This window comes from Neomonachus schauinslandi, chromosome 2, assembly GCF_002201575.2.
Source record: "Neomonachus schauinslandi chromosome 2, ASM220157v2, whole genome shotgun sequence".
Classification (NCBI taxonomy): Eukaryota; Metazoa; Chordata; class Mammalia; order Carnivora; family Phocidae; genus Neomonachus; species Neomonachus schauinslandi.
In genome coordinates this window covers 100,617,717-100,637,380 of record NC_058404.1, presented here as the reverse complement: position 1 = coordinate 100,637,380, position 19,664 = coordinate 100,617,717, and the positions used below count along the sequence as shown (strand labels likewise).

General features: G+C 37.1%; 2 protein-coding genes across 2 annotated transcripts in view; one reads left to right on the top strand and one right to left on the bottom strand.

The window, feature by feature from the left end:
* The window catches only part of FGF2 (fibroblast growth factor 2), a 65,265-nt gene extending 63,464 nt beyond the window's left edge, over positions 1 to 1,801 (top strand). Inside the window, 1 exon segment of the mRNA XM_044913084.1 lies at positions 1,534 to 1,801. Coding sequence (XP_044769019.1) covers positions 1,534 to 1,719 — 186 coding nt within the window. The 3' untranslated portion in view covers positions 1,720 to 1,801.
* A 193-nt stretch (positions 1,802 to 1,994) lies between these two features.
* NUDT6 (nudix hydrolase 6) overlaps positions 1,995 to 19,664 on the bottom strand; it is a 30,989-nt gene continuing 13,319 nt past the window's right edge. Inside the window, exons 4-5 of the mRNA XM_021681476.1 lie at positions 6,851 to 6,905; positions 1,995 to 2,580 (exon numbers count right to left, since the gene is read on the bottom strand). Coding sequence (XP_021537151.1) covers positions 2,183 to 2,580; positions 6,851 to 6,905 — 453 coding nt within the window. The 3' untranslated portion in view covers positions 1,995 to 2,182. The remainder of the gene's footprint in view (positions 2,581 to 6,850; positions 6,906 to 19,664) is intronic.

Genomic DNA, 19,664 nt, shown 5'->3' with positions numbered 1-19,664 from the left:
TTAAAAAGTTAACAGTGATCAGAATGTTAAAGCCAAGTAAATATCCGGTAAAATTCTTATCCCTAGTAGCAGATTACGAGATCTAATACCACACCCTTACTTTACATGACTGAGATGCCTGTTACTCATATTTAGATCATTTTCATTTTGGTTATTATGCCAGCTCTTTTCACTGTTCCGTTTCTTGATTTATGTTTTTCTCACAGTTTGTGCCACTGTTCAGTTTATCTTAGAACTAAAGAATCTGGGAAAAGATTCAAGTCTTTTGAATGTGTGTTCTTAAACCTGAAGTTTCCTAAATTTGAGTATATAGAAATAAGCTGGAATCCAGTATACTCATTAATACAAAATTATAGGCTTATGTCATATATCTATGTATACATGTTGTATTTATATGTAGAGATACAAATATGTATAAATTTATATGGTTTTCTATGAGTTTATAATTCTTTCTTCCTATCTAATTGTAATATAAAAAATAATTTTTCCTTTCTTCCCTTAAAGTAAATCATTTGTTGACACCCCCCACCCAACACACACCCCAAAGGTCAGTAACTATCATCAGTCTATCCTGTGAAGTTGATTTTTGAACATTTATGTGAAATAATGTAGCAGCCTCTTAGACTCCATTACTTGGAATAGTATTTCCAGGTCTAAGTATTTGTGAATCTAGCTATCCCCCACCCCCCATAAAGAGTTGAACTGAAATAAAAAGGGAGAACAGTTTCCTTTCCCACAAGAAAGACACTGCCAGAAATCAATATGGTCTACATTACTTATTCTTCATTATCTATTAGTGTTTTGAGAATACTAATCATATAATGTTCTAGTACAATTTTTGGGCATTATATACATTAGCTATTTTCTGTACAATAAACTATTGTTTTTATGCCTTAGAGATGGTAAACACGAGGGAAAAAAATTGCTATAATTTAAGGAATTGGTTCTGTTTCTGTGAGTAAAGTATTAACAAAACCCTTCTTCTTTAGGAAAGTTACCTGTGGGTTACCCTTCCATCACTTTCATGGAACCCTGATAAAAGTGATCCCTGATTGGTAACCTGCTTCTGGACTGGGGAGGAATATGGATGCACCATAAGTACCTAGCTGGAAGCCACAGCTCTGGGTTTCACTAAGTGTACTGTGCCCTTTGTTACTGGATGTATCTCCCTTTGTGAAAGCTGTGTTCATGGGATGTTTCAAGTCCGACGCAGTGTGGTTCCCAGCACATCTGTGTGCTCTTGCTGCCTAACACCTGGTCTGTCCCCTGTGGGGGCTGGAGAATGGTCCTTGGATTCTTCCTCTGAAGAGATGTGCTTGAAAGCTCTCCTGCTGACTTGCTGTGTTCCTTCCCGCATCCCTCTGCAGAGCTAAATTCTGTCAGACTTTTGGTCTGTTGAATCTTGCAAACTAGTTTGACTCTCCTGCTGAAGCCAAGAGCACTGCTGCTGGTTGAGCAGAAAGGCAGTGTAGTGTCATAAATATTTCATATGAAAATATAAAAGTAACTATGAATTCTTCCTTTATTTTTCAGAAATGTGTTACCGACGAGTGTTTCTTTTTTGAACGATTGGAATCTAATAACTACAATACTTACCGGTCAAGGAAATACTCCAGTTGGTATGTGGCACTGAAACGAACTGGGCAGTATAAACTTGGACCCAAAACAGGACCTGGGCAGAAAGCTATACTTTTTCTTCCTATGTCTGCTAAGAGCTGATCTTAACGGCAGCATCTGATCTCATTTCACATGAAAGACGACGTATATTTTTGAAATTTGTTAATGAAAGAAAAGAAAAAAATGTGTACAGCTATCTGCTCAGTTGGGATGAATGGTCAGATAACCTTTTTTCTAATAGTAAATATTTAACCATTGCCTTACTAAAGAAAAGCAACAAAAATTCCTGGAAAATGTATAGACTTCCACCTTTTGTATTGCATTTGCCTTTATCCAGTGAAGCTTACATAGAGCTACAATCCTTTTCATACATTTGCTTTATTTGAAAAGAGGCTTATAAATTTGCAAGTTTTCATCAAACAAGTTTTCATGAAAATTATACACACTAGAAAATTAAAGTCAGATATTTAGTTAACATCAAATGTCCACTACTTTTTATAATATGGCACACATTATTCTGCATGTACAATTTACTTAAAATTTTTTAAAACATGCAAATAAGGATTTAATCCATTCCTGTCTTAGTTCTGTAATTGTCTGGCAGTTCCTTGTGATAGAGTTTATAGAACAAGCCTGTGTAAACTGCCGGAAGTTCTTCCACGGTGAAATCAATCTTGTCAAACCCTTCTCTGTACCCATATAGCAGCAGCCTAGCAACTCTGCTGGTGATGGGAGTTGTATTTTCAGTCTTGACCAGGTCATTGAGATCCATCCATTCACACCTTAAGCATTCATGCTGGCAAAAATTTATGGTAAATGAATGTGGCTTTAAGCGACAGATGATATACATATCTGATTTCCCAAAAGCTCCGGGATTGGTGTGCTGTTGCCGAATGCTCAGGAGGGACATGAATTCTGATTTTATACCAGTTTCTTCAAAAACTTCTCGAACTGCTGTGTCTCCTACATAAAAGAAAGATGTACAAATCAGTAAGGATCACATTTTTAGAATTTCAATCATCAAAGATTTTCAGATAGAGTAGCATTATTTAAAGGTTGAAAAGCAAAAAACGTCATCCTAGGAAAGTATTCAACATAAACTCTGCCATCTGGACATCCTGGAACACCAAACTATTTTCTTACCACTGTACATCTTAGAAGCTTTTGAAATATTGAATATTTCTTTGGCTGCTATTTGTAGGCTTACCCACCTGTATATTTTGGGGGTCACATTTTTAACCTCTTCTGACTCTATTTCCCAAAAATTGAAAACATAGGTCCCTGCAGTTACTATTCCTACATATTTCTTCATTATTATCCTGTTTGTGATCATCCATCAAAACTGCCTAAACTTCTATGTATCAGTATTGAGAAAAAGTGATTCATTCTTCCTTACAAAAGTCTGTAGAGCTGCAGAATGTATTGAGCTGTGAACGGTTCAAAGCTTTCCTGGTGATCTTGGGTGGGGCTGTCAAGTCTCTGACATCCTAGAGCAGTTTCATTTATAACCATTTTGTTATGCTCCCTTAGTTATCCTGTCAGTGGAATCCCAGTATGGTAGTTTTTGGCATTTCTTTTGTTTCTTGAGATTCTAAAGAACTATTTTATCAAAAGTATTAAAAAAAAAAAAACTTGCAGTTTACAGAATTTTATAATACAAGGGTTTCACATTTTATAAGGTTGATTTTTTTCAATATTTGCAAATTTCTGGAGCAAGATTTTGACTGCCATTAACATTTTTGTGGTTGCTTTTTCTAAATCTCCAGAAGAACCTGCTAAATGGACTTTCTCTAATTTTGTGATGCTCTGTCACTGTCTCCCAAAGTGTTCATGAGAAAAACCCTTTAAAAAGCTGCCTTCTTTGCTCAGTTTGCTGGAAGCTTCCCAATTTCACAATTGCCACAGGCATTGATTTTTGTTCAAAGACCTCTATTCAATGCTTCTATTTCCTTGTTTGTCAAATAGAAAATTATATTTGCCTTCTCAGTAGTCCTACTGGTGAAGAATAGGCAAGGAGGGGAAGTCAAGGAAAAAAAATCTCAATTTCCACATATTCTGACTGTAGACGGTCTTAATTGCCTACACATGCTTGTGGGTTCTCCCCCACCCCCGCACCAAGAAACAGCTCTGGAAATACGCACAGGACAAGCAAAGTGTTCTAAACTATAAGACATTTGTCTGCCATTTTGAATTACATGCTGACTTCCCCTTCCCTTGAGATTTGCCATAGATTAAACATGGTTAGAACTTACTGTTTTAAACTAAAAACATAAAAGAATTTGTGAGTAAAAGGAAAATCTTCCTAAATAAAAAAAAAACTTTCAGCTTGGAATATGTTAATTTGTTACAGATTTGGCATTAGTCTTAAATTTTAGACACCATTTGCTGATTTCACTTAACTATTGTTTAAATGTTTATTTTTATTCTTTCAACGCTTTGAAAAATAACCATGGGGTTCTGTTAAACTCTTAGTGCCACTAATCCAGAGTTTGGCATTTCATTCGGAGTCAGCACTGCCTGGTAGTTTGATCAGTTTAACTTGAATCAGCATATCATTGACTAGACTAAAAATCGAATGGGTAAATAAGTGGTTTTGCATCCAGGGTATGAATGATTCCTTCCACCTCAAGATGGAAATCTTTACCCCAAGGCTTTTTCGCCAAGAATTAAAAAAAAATTTTTTTTATGCAGATAAACTGCTTTATTCTGTTGTACCTTTATTTTAATGTACTGTAAGCTGAACTGAAATAACATTTACTGTTTTATATGCTTAAAGAACATAGGGAAAAACCAAGAGGGTTTTGTTTTTATTTTTGCTGATTGAGAGGTATGTTTAAATATGTCAGTGTTTTGTTTAGTTACAGGACAGTGAAATGGAGTTTATTTCTATTTTGTAATATTTAACAGTAGGATTAGGTTGAAATAAAATAGGAAAGATTGTGCAGAAGGTGGGTTTTCCTGGCGTTTCCCTCTGATTCTGGTGCACTGATGAGCTCTGAGCAGACCCCACTGCTTTATGGTCTTTTTGTCCATGCAGGAGATTCTCTTCCTGTCAATGGTAATTAAATTTTTTTAGGAAGGCAATTTCTCCGTTTTTAACCTTGTAGATACTTTCGTACTATTAGGGTATTATATTAAAGCCTGAAGATTGCTTTCTACTTTGTATATGCCCCCCCTTAATTTTTTTAAGCACTATGGACAATAGTGCTTCATTTACCTAGTATTATCAAAGAATGAAGGATTCCAAACAAATGTGTTTTTCAGTTAACTAGTGTTTACTACTTAAGAGCTAATATGAATGTGTGCACATTTGTGATGGCTGTATTCCTGAAGTATATTACATACTTTCCTAAATACAGAGCTTAAAGAAAATAATTTTGATAATTATTGGGTAACAGACTTCATCGTTAAGAATAATCTATTGTGTGATCCTGGAGTCCCAGGATCGAGTCCCACATCGGGCTCCCTGCTCAGCAGGGAGTCTGCTTCTCCCTCTGACCCTCCCCCATCTCATGCTCTCTCTCTTTCATTCTCTCTCTCAAATAAATAAATAAAATCTTTAAAAAAAAAAAAAGAATAATCTATTGTGTTATAAGACAGAAATGCTCTAATATAGACAGACATAGTCTTTCAGAACTCTCTTGTCAGTTATCACTTCTAGCTGCTTTCAGGCTTCTATCAATTCTAAGGCAAAGCTTTAATGAATAATACTCCTAAGCAGTACGATGAATAACAGTTGCTGCTTTCCTTGTAACTCCTCATGGCTGAACGGGGGCGGGGGGGGGGGGGGGTTGTTGTGCCAACCACAAACACTGAATTCAGAATTCACTCCTTTTTTTTTTTAATCTGGACTTGAAGAGTTCTGGAGTACACTTAAACCTGAAACTATGAACACTTGGCTTGGAAATGTGCTTCTTCATTTGCATTAAAATATAAGTATATTGAAAATTCACAAGATCTGTTAAAAACTCAAAAGGAAAAAGTCAATTCATTTGAGAAGGCAAGATGCAGAAGAGGAAGCTAAACATACCTCCTGTAGCTTGATTTTTGCCCCATATGGATTGGGTAAGGGTGTAAGACATAAATTTAACTAGCTCTCACACACTCTCATATATCACATAAGGATAGTGTGAGATTAATTAGGTGTTCCAAAATAAATGGCCCTCTCTTTCAGCACTTGTACCACCACAAAATCTTTGATTTCAACAGACGACCCAAGCAATGGACTCTAGGCAGAAAATCCGTAAGTACCTAAAAGCCAAAATTTGCTACGGATATATCTCAGTGTAGAAAATTTACTTATGGCTTGTTAGGAGTTGACTATGTACTGTGTATAGGGCATTTTAATCTGTGTAACATTTAAAAAATCAAGTTTCAAGTATATATACATTTTTAAATAAAATATTTAAAGATAACTTAGGAGTTGCCTTTATATATAAATGTTGGCTAAATAGGGGACATGCATATGGAGGAGAAAATCATGGAGAAATAATACTGATAGCAAATGAGGCATCTATTGATTTATTATGATGCAGACTGCATTTGACCCACCCAAGGGTCAGGAATAGGTAGGAAAACTACGTTTTTATTCTTTCTTCTATTTACTGTAAATTCAGTAACATGGAGAGTTCTTAGCTTATTTCACATTTCCCCGTTTGAAATATTGAGCTCAGGAAGTTGCTTTAGGGAACTCTCACTTGAGACTTTCTTGTATGAGACATTTTACTATGTTTTGGCTTCCTGACTATTTAAAATAAATAGTAGATAAAATTTTATAGAGGAGCATTAAGTCACTACTGCTCTGTAACTGACTTTATGAATACTTATTTTGAGGTTCATTTAAAAGTTATTATTCATCCTTGTGTGGTGAAATGGTCAAGAATTTGTGTTTTCTTATAGTTTAATTCCAGAAACAGTATTAGTCATATCCAAAATAACCCTTAATGCTAAACTTTACTAATGTATATGCAAAGCTTTTTATTTTCAAACAAATTCATCTAGAAGCAACCCTAAACAGAATAGGTGGCACGCTCCTAGTGGTATTTTTTATATTAGTGGGATAAATTGTAGTATTACAAGTTTTACTGCTAATTTTATATTAGCCCTGAAGTAACCTCTCTGAAATTTCTCACTTGGTAATTTAAAATCTTATTTTCAGCTATAGAACAAAAAAAGTAAACACAAATTTCCTGAACATTTTCAAGCCAATTAAAAATATGGAAGGTGTCCACACCGATATCTTCTCCAGGCTCTGACAGGCCCCCTGGAAACTTCCACATATTCTTCAACTGCAAGATAAAGTCAGAAAATAAAGTTAACAGAGCTTCATTCACTAACACATACACAGAGACTCCACAAAATCCCCCATAATTGGTCAAGGGGTTGAGAATTTATCTTTTGGTAATGGCATGTAAATTTCCTTCCCCTTTCTTCTTGGCGGAAACTGGTTACTTATGAAATCTTCCTACCTTTTTCTTCAGGAAAAAGAAATGGTTTTGTTTGGTTAATGTGATAAATTTTGTATGAATGAAGCAGTGGAGGGAAACATCTACTGAATTTGAGTAATTTTAAAAATTTTGCTGCTAGTTAACTATTAACAAATAGAGGAATCTTACAGATGCTGCTATAATTAAGTAGAAAGTACAGTATAAATTTAATAACTAAAGTATGCTATTTTTAATTTTCACATTTATTTTCTGTATTGTGTCTAATCAGATTTCTTTTGTTCTGTGTGTTAATGATTTTATATACAAATGTAATTGCTTTTCATGGGTAGGATGAATAAATTTGATTAGTTTAAGTTTGCATTGTTTTGTGTGTGTGTGTGTGTGTGTGTGTGTATCATTTCATTTTTTGGTCTGGGGGGGGCAGGTGGGAAGATATCGTAGAATGAGAGCACATACGGAAAAAAATTATAAATATGAAATGGCATGGGACAATATTCTGATGGCTGACATGATTATTTTTTCCTGTTACAATTCTGTTATATATATCTATTAACATGATAAAAACTGTAGAATGAAAAATTATGATGTACTCATGCTACAGCTTGGAGCCAGTACACTTTATACTTCATTCATAAAACAAGTTTATGGACCTTTTACTGGTGTGCTTTTTGACCCACTCATTTCCTGGATGAGTGCTTCATAAAGAATGTCATTTCCCAACTGTGCTAAGTTGGAGACCAAAGCATGATTCCCAGTTTCCACAGACTGTTGATTATGTGGGTATAGAATTCAGGCTTTCCACCCTTCCCTGTCTGGCTCAGACTTGAGATTAATTTATAAAGCATATTTTATTAATGCAGAAATTTATCTTTAAGTATATCTCTACATTAATATACTGTCTTTGGGATTCTGTTTTGAAATGGTTCCAGAAGTTCTATAGTCTTTTTCCTGATACAATATTAGATTTACCACCATAAATTCTAACAAAAATGTTATAATGGGCAGGAAATGCTTCCCCAAAACAACTTTTAAAATCTTTACCTAGACTTGGCTATAAATAGAGATTGCTGATTAAACTATGAACTTATTAGAAGGGGGAAAATGCTAGATGTAAGGATTGAAAACAGCTTACAAAAATTTGATTTTGATTATTTCATAAAACATAGGTATGGAAAGATTAACTATATATTTTTATGGTACTTTGTGGTATTTTCTGGCACCATTTAGGTTTAAAGAGCTTATCTGAAAAAAGCTTTCTCCTCCCTTCCAGAAAGCTTGAGCCTGCAGTTAGTTCAAAGTGGTCGGTAGCAAGGCTTAAGTTAAGTGGTTTGAAAAACCTGGTTAATGTTGCAGATAGATATGATCAGTGGAGGGTTGAGTATATCTTCTCACCTTTTTTAGTATTTATTAAAATATACTCCCACTTAGGTCTTTTTTTTGGTTAAAGATTTATTTATTTGAGAGGGCAAGAGTCTGTGTGTGGGGGGCAGGGGTGAGGGGTGGCAGGAGAGGGGCAGGGACAGGGAAAGCAGCAGACACCCCTGAGCATAGAGCCTGATCCAAGGCCTAATCTCACAACCCTGAGACAATAACCTGAGCCGAAATCAAGAGTTGGACGCTTAACCGACTGAGCCACCCAGGCACCCCTTCCCATTTAGGTTTTTAATCCATTTTGAGTTTTTGTATATGGTGTTAAAAAGTGGTCCAATTTTATTCTTTTACATGTAGTTCTCCAGTTTTCCCAGCACCATTTATTGAGGAGACTGTCTTTACCCATTGTATATTCTTGCCTCCTTTGTCATAAATTAAACGATCATATAATTTTGGGTTAATTAAAAAAACCACTCCCATTAACTGGGCTTAGCAATGTAAATAATAATAACAGCAACTTTAGGGAAGATGGTGGAATAGGAGGACCCTAAGCTCACCTCATTCCATCATCCACCTAGATAACACAAGGAGAAGTACCCAGCAGTTCAGTGCTACCACACCTCTGGCAAATGCCTGATTCTGACTCAACTCAAGCCCAAGGTGGCCCCAGACTGGCACAACAACAACATAGGGACCAAACTCTGTCCACAATGGGAGGAGAGAGCCATGATTGGACTAATGCAAAGGCAGCTCAGTTACAACAGCAGGGCATATGCAATACATGTAAGAGACACCCTGAAGTTCTGGTGAACAGGGCACTCCAAGACCTCTTCTTTATAAGGCCACTACTTTCAAGAGCAGAAGACGTAGCTGACTTTCCAAACACTCAGACACAGGGAGTCAGACAAAATGAGGAGACAGAGGAATATGTTCCAAATGAAAGGACAGTTCAAAATCACAGCAAGAAATTAAATTAAACAGAGGTAAGAAATATGCATGATAGAGAATTTAAAGTAACGGTCATAAAGATACTCAATGGACTTGAGAAAAGAATGGAGGACCTCAATGGGACACTCAAGAGATAGAAAACGTATGAAAGAACCAATCAGAGATGAAGAACACAATAACTGAAATTAAAAATACACTAGAAGGAATAACTGGTAGACTAGAGGAAGCAGAAGAATGGATAAGCAACCTGGAGGACAGTAATGGAAAACAGTCAAGCTGAATAGGAGAGAGAAAAAGTGGTAACAGTAAATGAAAACAGGGAACTTAGTGATACCATCAAGCATATAAGCATTCACATAGAAGTCCCAGAAGAAGAGAGAACTGGGGGCAGAGAATTTATTTGAAGAAATAATAGCTGAAAACTTCCTGAATCTGGGGAAGGTAACAAAAATCCAGATCCAGGAGGCACAGAGAACTTCTAACAAAAGCAATCTAAGGAGGTCCACACCAAGACACACAGTAATTAAAATGGCAAAAGTAGTGATAGAGAATTTTACAAGAAGCAAGAGAAAACAATAACATACAAGGGAAACCTCACAAGGCTATCATCTGTTGGAGAAATCTTAACATTGAACGCCCAGCCTACACTAACCTAAACAGGTTGATAGGTCAAATTGTTTCCTCCATCACTGCTTCCCTCAGATTTGATGGAGCCCTGAATGTAGATCTGACAGAATTCCAGACCAACCTGATGCCCTATCTCTGTATCCACTTCTTGGCCAGATATGCCCGTGTCATCTCTGTTGAGAAAACCTACCATGAACAGCTTTCTGTTGCACAGATTACCAATGCATGCTTTGAGCCAGTCAACCAGATGGTGAAATATGACCCTCGCCATGGTAAATACATGTCTTGCTGCCTTTTGTACCATGGCAACATGGTTCCCAAAGATGTCAATGCTGCCACTGCCACCATCAAGACCAAGCATACCATCCAGTGTGTGGACTGGTGCCCTACTGGCTTCAAAGTTGGCATTAATCACCAGCCTCCCACTGTGGTACCTGGTGGAGACCTGGTTAAAGTACAGTGAGCTGTGTGCATGCTGAGCAACATCACAGCTGTTGCCAAGGCCTGGGATCACCTGGACCACAGGTATAACCTGATGTATGCCAAGAGTGCCTTTGTTCACTGGTGTGGGTGAGGGCATGGAGGAAGGAGAGTTTTCTGAGGCCCGCAAGGACATGACTGCCCTTGAGAAGGATTATGAGGAAGTTGGTGTGGATTCTGTTGGAAGGAGAGGAATATTAAAGTTAATGACACAGAGGTGCTGCTTTTACAGGGAAGCTTATTCTGTTTTGAACATTGGAAAGTTGTGCTCTGATCAGTTAATCTGTATGTAGCAGTGTATATTCTCATATACAATTACTGACCTGTGCTTTAAAACACAATGCCTTGTAATAGACCCAAGTTGTCCATTTCTCTGATGGATTTGAAATAAAGTATTCCCTGTCTTAAAAAAAAAAAAAAAGAAAGAAAAAGAGTACAGACCTGCTAGCCTCTTCCTTTTGGTTGTCTTGTATGATCTGACTTTCTTAGTCTTCCCTTACTCTAATTTGGTTGAATGCCAGAAATTTGATTTTTATTTTCACTCTTCTAATCTTTAATGCTACTACTCTCACTTTTCAGAATTCACAGCCATTGTGTTTAGATAATTCTCACTAGCTACAGTATTATCACTGTTACCAGTGAGACAGAAGATACTATAGAGATGTCTTAATACATTTGTTCATTCAACAAAAATTTATTGAGGGCTAGGCTATGGGACATATAAAAATTAATGCACAATATAACAAGACCAGTCACTCCTTCTCCATGTACCACTGTTTTTTTTTTTTAAGATTTTATTTATTTATTTGAGAGAGAGAATGGGAGAGAGAGAGAGAGAGAGCACAAGAGGGGGGAGGGTCTCCAGGATCATGACCTGAGCCGAAGGCAGTCGCTTAACCAACTGAGCCACCCAGGTGCCCCATGTATTTTTCTTAATAACACCTACCACCAATTTATATATCATTTATTCACTTATTATTTGTATCTTACTTATTTGAATATAAGCTCCAGATGTAGAAATTTTGCTTAGTTCACTAATGTTTGCTTAGTGCTTAGAACAAAGCCTGCAACATTGTGTATGTAGAACTCTGATCTTTAGTGAATGAATGAATAGGTTCCTACTGTTAACTCAGTTCTTTAGCCACTGTTAAGCTTTTTATTTCTCAAAATCATATGGCAGGGACAAAGGAATGGAATATATGGGTAGGAAAGCAGAAAGGATGAGTTTTAAGTATCATTTTTGGATTTGTATTTCAGAGTATGCATATGCTTGTGGTGAGGGTTAAACTTTCCTCTACAAGAAACACTTTATACTATTCCTAGGGAAAATGAGGTACTTAATGGAAAGGAGAAAAACTGGCTCAGATGTCTGAAAATAATGCTAATTATTATTTATGGTTAGCTATCACTTATGCTTAAATTCCACCTAATACCACAATTACAGAAATTAGATATGATTCAGTGTCTCACTTTATACTTTTTTTTTTTTTTACAATTTCTTTTTCTTTTAAGGATTTTATATAGTTATTTGAGACCGAGAGGTACAGAGGGAGAGAGCATGATCAGGGGGAGAGGCAGAGGGAAAGGGAGAAGCAGACTCCCTGCCGAGCCAGGAGCCCGACATGGGGCTTGATCCCAGGATGCTGGGATCACGACCCAAGCCGAAGGCAGACGCTTAACCATGTGAGCCACCCAGGCACCTCTCACTTTATACTTTTTATTACAACACTGAACTGTACACAAATACTCAGTTTTTATATTTTATTGCTCAAAAGATACTCTGTTTATAACTTAAAAAGAAGTCAAAACCCTAAGTAGGAGTGTCATTCCTACTTAATTCATAAAGAAACCAAAGTCTTATATAATTTGAATTTGTCCTGGAAGCAGAGGGTGATCACAGCTAGATTCTGAAAAGTAGCACTTTCTTATTCTTAAAGAACCAATCATTAGGAAGTGTGACTATCAGCAAATGAAGAGATTGGAAGCCTAGTGTTTTAGTTTACTGGCTCTCAAACTTGACCTATACCTGACTCACCTGAGGGTGCTTAACACAAATTGCTGAGTGGCATCCCCAGCATTTCTGATTCATCAGGTCTGGAGTGAGGCCCAAGAATGTGCATTTCTAGTAAGCTTATGCTGCTATTCTCTCTCAGCTCTAAACCCACCCTCCATGCTCCTCCTCCTGATGATGGAGCTGGGACCCCTCTAATCGATTTCTGCTTTGCCGGCTCACTCCCTCTGAGGCTCCACTAAACAACAGATTTTCAATGTAGATGAAAAAGCCTTATATTGGAAGGTTTTCAATTTGCCCAGATCAGGGTTCATCTACATTGAAAGCCTGTTTTTTAGAGCCACCTTCATGAATTTCCTTAGCTAGATCTTCTGGAGAACTTGCTATAGCTTCTGCATCAGCACTTGCTGCTTCACCTTGGACTTTTATGTCGTGGAGATGGCTTCTTTCCTTAAACCTCATGAATCAACCTCCGCTAGCTTCAAACTTTTCTGCAGCTTCCTCACCTCTCTTAGCCCTCATAGAATTGAAGAAAGTTAGGGCTTTGCTCTGGATTAGACTTCGGCTTAAGGGAATGTTGTGGCTGGTTTGATCTTCTATCCAGACCACTCCAACTTTCTCCCTATCAGCAATAAGGCCGTTTCACTTTCTTATCATTTGTGTGTTCACTGGAATAGCACTTTTAATTTCCTTTTAGGACTACTCCTTTAGCATTCACAACTTGGCTGTTTTGTTTCAGAGGTCTAATTTTCAGTCTGTCTTGGGTTTCAACATGCCTTACTAAGCTTAATCATTTCTAACTTTTGATTTAAAGTGAGAGATGTGTGACATTTCCTTTCATTTGAACATTTAGAGGCCACTGCAGGGTTATTAGCCTAATTTCAAGATTGTTGTGACTCAGGGAATAGGAAGGCCCGAGGGGAGAGAGAGACAGAGAGGTGGCGGGGGCGGGGAGGGGGGGAATGGCTGGGAGGTGGAGCAGTCAGAACACACACAACATTCATCGATTAGGTCTGTGGTCCTATATGGGCACAGGGTGTGGTGCCCCCAAACAATTACAATAATAACATCAAAGATCACTGATCACAGATCACCATAATAAATATAGTAATAATGATAAAGTTTGAAATATTGTGAGAATTGCCAAAATGTGACAAGAGACACGAAGTGAGCAAATGCTGTTGGACAAATGGCACTGACAAATGCTTGATGCAGGGTTGCCATAAACCTTCCATTTGTAAAAAAAACACAATATCTGGGAATACAATAAAGCAAAGCACAATAAAAAGAGGTCTGCCTGTACATAGTTTTGACTACTGCCCTGTTTTAAAAGTATAACTCAACTCAGTTCTTTCCTTTTGAACTGCTATAATACATATCACTATAGAAACTGATTTCTACACACTGAACCTGTTAAATCATTTGTCTTGGCAGGTTTTATAAGGAAAAAAAAAACATCACATTGTATAGGTTTGGGGTAAGACCGTTCAGCCATAGCTGCCAGGGAAGCTCCTCCTTTTCTTTTTTTTGACTGCAACCCAATTTTTAAATTATTTGACCTAGGTTTGTTTATGAATTTCTATATTTTAATAAGCAAGTAACTACATAGATTCTTATTTGATAGCTCAACCAACCCTGAAAAACTGCTTAGAGTGGAGCAATCATGTTAGTCTGGCTGTTAAATAAAAACAAGAGATGAAAATTGTTGAAGAGGAAAGGAAGAAATTATTTTATCAGGGAAACAAGCTTAGAATGGCTATGCTGCAACTGAATATCCCTTGGCTGGTCAAGTTGGCAGATGCTGATAATAATTTGGCTTTCAAATGTCATACACACACAAAGTAAAAAAATTAGAATAAAGAATCAGAGATATATGTCTCTACATACAGGACCCTATTCTTCTCTAAATGATACATCCTGTACCAAAATGGAGTATGTTTACATAATTAATAATATAACTTCCTTCCAAAAGGTAACTTAGGTACAGAGAATAAGAGAACTTATGTTCCCCATGTCCTATAAAATGTTAACTTCAGTTACTAAGTGTAGAATTTGGGGCACAACTGAAGTTTAACATGTTCTAAAACAACTAAATTCAAACTTTTCCACTAAAAGACATACACATATTCACACTCCATGAACTGCACCAGACAAAAAGCTCTCTGGGTGTTTATCTTCCATTCCTTTTTTTTGAGAGAGATTGAGAGAGCATGCATGCGCACACTTGCATGCGTGAGTTGGGGGAGGGGCAGAGGAAGAGAAAGAATCTTAAGCGGGCTCCATGCCCAGTGTGGAGCCCAACGCGGGGCTCAATCTCATGACCTGAGCCAAAATCAAGACTTGGATGCTTAACTGAGCCACCCAGGCACCCCTATCTTCCATTCCTAAAGTGGTATCAGAGGAGTCCTCACTTCCGAATAGTTTATTTCAAAGAATGGTGAACTGACTCAGATCTAGACAATTCAACTATTATCATGTCTTAACTCCTCCAACCTCTTTGGCCTATGAAAGACAACTGGTGTGTGTTACTCTTCCTATTTTTCTACTTCATCCCTGTCAACTATTTATACTGATGATGCCTAAAATTATTGTCCTTTTATCCTTTATGTTTTTAGAACATTGTGCTCAATTCTCTCTTTCATATGTTTGGTACGTACCTATTTTTCCTGGAGTGGCACTGTGCTATATGGCATGACTCTACAGAGCACAATTCCATAGAATAGCTAGAATTGCAGCTGTATGGGAAGTTCCCCCCAATTAAACCTCTTAAAAGAGACCAGTGGCTAGGCCATGCAATCCTAGACTCAGAATATCAGTATCTTCCTTGTACCCACTCCTGCAGATGAAAGCCACTGCCCAGAGCTTTAAAGTACTGTGGATCATGATGATAGAAATTGTAAAAAGAAATTCATTAATCAGTACTCTTCAACTCACACACCTTTTTCGTACGCAGTAACTCATCAGGAGGAATGAGAAGAAATGTCTGGGTATTCCCACTTAAACATGTCTTTCAACTTCACCTCATATTCTCTGTAATGAATTCATCATTTCCCCTCTAACAATATCCCTGTATCTGTAGAGATACTACTATTCTAGTCCCACCCTCAACTCAAAATACCAAATGATTTAAAACTCATTCTTTTTCTTAACTGACCAATTTAATGTCATCAAATCTAACATTTAGGAGTGGACCAGATTTGTGACATCAATGCATAAGGCGAAGAGATGGAGGTGAGGAGGTGAAATTACCTGATTTCTTTCTTTTCTCATTGTATGTCAAGACTTACAGACTGTTTTTAAAGGCTTTAAAGGCTTAAAGATTATTAAAGATTGGGAAGGTCAAAAGAAAGCCAGAGTAGCAATACTCATATTGGACAATTAGACTTTAAAACAGACACTGTAACAAGAACAAAGAATGACATTATATGATAATAAAGGGGACAATCCAACAAGAAGATATAATGATTGAAAATATTTATTCCCCCAACATGGGACACCCAAATACATAAAAGAGTTAATAACAAATATAAAGGAACTAATCAATAATAATACAATAATGGTAGGGGACTTTAACACCTCACTTACATCAATGGACAGATCATTTAAACAGAAACTCAACAAGGAAACATTGCCTTTGAATGACACCCTGGACCAGATGGATTTAACAGATATACTCAGAACATGCCATCCTAAAACGGAATACACATTCTTTGCAAGTGCACATGGAACATCCTACAGAACAGATTGCATATTAGGCCACAAAATAAGCCTCAACAAATTTAAAAAGACCGAAGTTAACCATATGTCTTTTCTGACCACAATGCTACAAGACTACAAGTCAACCACAAGAAAAACTCTGGAAAGACCACATATACATGGAGGTTAAATAACAGGCTACTAAACAATGAATGGGTCAGCCAGGAAATAAAAGAACAAAAAAGTAAATGGAAACAAAATTGAAAACATAATGGCTCAAAAGCTTTGGATGCAGCAAACGTGGTTCTAAATGGGAAGTTTATAGCAATATAGGCCACCTCAAGAAGCAAGAAAAATCTCAAATAGGGGCGCCTGGATGGCTCAGATGGTTAAGCGTCTGCCTTCGGCTCAGGTCATGATCCTGGGGTCCTGGGATCGAGTCCCGCATCGGGCTCCCTGCTCGGCGGGGAGCCTGCTTCTCTCCCTCTGCCTCTGCCTCTCTCTCTCTCTCTGACTTTCATGAATAAATAAAAAAAAAAAAATTAAAAAAAAAAAATCTCAAATAAACAACCTAACCTTACACAGAAAGGAGCTAGAAAAAGAACAAGAAACAAAACCTAGTTTACTGAATTAATGTTGAAGCCTCTTGTTCTGCCCAAAGAAGACATTACTTTGTTGCTATTTTTAATTAACACTTAGAAAGACAGAAATGGAATGATAAGCTCAAATGAATAAATAAACCAGTAGCACATGGACAAAAAAAAAAAAGAAAAAAAACCTAAAACCAGCAGAAGGAGAGCAATAATAAAGATTAGAGCAGAAATAAATGATACAGAAACTAAAAAAACAGATCAATGAAACCAGGAACCGATTCTTTGAAAAAAATAATAAATTGATAAACTTCTCACCAGATGTGTCAAGAAAAAAAGAGAAAGGACCCAAATAAATAAAATCACAAATAAGAGAGGAGATATAACAACCAACACCACAGAAATACAATCATAAAAGAATATTATGAAAAACTACATGCCAACAAACTGGATAATCTAGAAGAAATGATTAAATTCCTAAAAACATATAACCTACCAAAACAGAAAAAGGAAGAAATAGAAAATTTCAACATACAAATTACCAGCAAAGAAATGGAATCAGTAATAAAAAACTCCCAACAGAGAACAGTCTAGGTCCAGATGCCTTCACAGGTGAATTCTACCAAACATTTAAAAAGTTAATACCTATTCTTCTCAAACTAGTCCAAAAAATTAAAAAATGAAGGAAAACTTCCAAATTCATTCTATGAGGCCAACATCGCCCTGATACCCAAACCAGGTATAGCCCTAAAAAAGAGAAGTACAGGCTAATAATTCTGATGGACATAGAAGCAAAAATCCTCAACAAAATACTAGCAAACTGAATCTAGAATACATGAAAAAAATCATTCACCATGATCAAGTGGGATTTATTCCTGGGGTGCAGGATGGTTCAACATTCACAAATCAATTAACATAATACATCACATTAATTAAAAAAATGATGGGGTGCCTGGATGTCTCAGTTGGTTGAGCGTCCAACTCTTGATTTCAGCCCAGATCATGATCTGAGGGTCATGAGATCGAGTCCCGAGTTGGGCTCTGCACTCAGTGGGAAGTTGGCTTTGAGATTCTCTCCCTCCCCTCCCCCTGCTACTCCCCCCTGCTCGTGTGCGTGCATACTCTTTTCAAATAAGTAAATCTTAAAAAAAATAGGGATAAGAACCATATCATCATTTCAATAGACACAGAAAAAGCATTTAACAACGTACAACATCCATTCATGATAAAAACCCTCAACAAAGTAGGTTAGAGGGAACATACCTCAACATAATAAGGCCATATATGAAAAACCCACAGCTAACATCATCCTTAATGAGGAAAAACTGAGAGCCTTTCGCCTAAGGTCAGGAACAAGATAAGGATGACTCACCACTTTTATTCAACATAGTACTGGAAGTCCTAGCCACAGCAGTCAAACAACAACCAAAAAAGGCATCTAAATCTGTAAGGAAGAAGTGAAACTACTATTTGCAGATAATATGATACTATATATATAAAATCCTAAACATTCCACCAAAAAACTGCTAGAATAAACAAATGCAGTAAAGTCATAGGATACAAAAATCAATGTACAGAAATCTGTTACAATTCAATACACAATAAATCAGAAGAAGGTGAAATTAAGAAAACAATCCCATTTACAACTGCACCCAAAATAGGGGCACCTGATTGGCTCAGTCAGTTAAGCGCCTGCCTTTGGCTCAGGTCATGATCCTGGGGTCCTGGGATCGAGCTCTGCATCGGGCTCCAGCTCTGCATCGGGCTCCCTGCTTAACAGGAAGCCTGCTTCTCCCTCTCCCACTCCCCCTGCTTGTATTCCCTCTCTTGCTGTCTCTGTCAAAATAAATAAATAAAATCTTAAAAAAAAATAATTGCACCCAAAATAATAAGATACCTAGGAATAAACCTAACTAAAGAGGTGAAAGACCTGTATTCTGAAAACTAAAAAAATACTGATGAAAGAAATTGAAGATGACACAAAGACATGGGAAGACATTCCATGCTTATGGATTGGAAGAACAAATATTATTAAAATGTCCATACCACCCAAGGTAATCTACAGATTCAATGCAATCCCTATCAAAATACGAACAGCATTTTTCACAGAACTAGAACAAATAATCCTAAAATTTGTATGGAACCACAAAGGCTCCTGAATAGCCAAAGAAATCTTGAAAAAGAAAAGCAAAAGCTGGATGCATCACAATTCCAGACAGGTTATAGCACAAAGCTGTAGTAATCAAAACAGTATGGTACTGGCACAAAAATAGACACATATTAATGGAATAGAGTAGAAAACCCAGAAATAAACCCACAATTAAAGTCTTATCAGGCCAAAATTAAAAATGCTATTACAGAGATGCAGTCACAAATGGAAGTTCTAACATGGAAGATAAATGAGGCAGAAGAGTCAGTGATATAGAAGACAAAATGATGGAAAATAAGGAAGCTAAGAAAAAAGAGAAAAACAACTACTGGATCATGAAGGGAGACTTGGAGAAATCAGCAACACCATAAAGAGAAATGATATCCAGATAATAGGGGTCCCAGAAGATGGAGAGAGAGAAGGAGAGGCAGAAGGTTGTTTGAACAAATTATAGCTGAGAACTTCCCTAATCTGGGGAAGGAAACAGGCATTCAAGTCCAGGAGACACAGAGAACCCCCCTCAAATATTAACAAAAATAGGTCAACACCATTACATATAATAGTGATGCTTGCATATTTCAGAGATAAAGAGAAAATTCTGAAAGCAGCTCAGGACAGGAGGTCCTTAACCTACGAGGGTGGAAACATAAGGCTGGCAGCAGACCTGTCCACCAAGACCTGGCAGGCCAGAAAGGACTGGCATGATACATTCAGCGTGCTAAATGGAA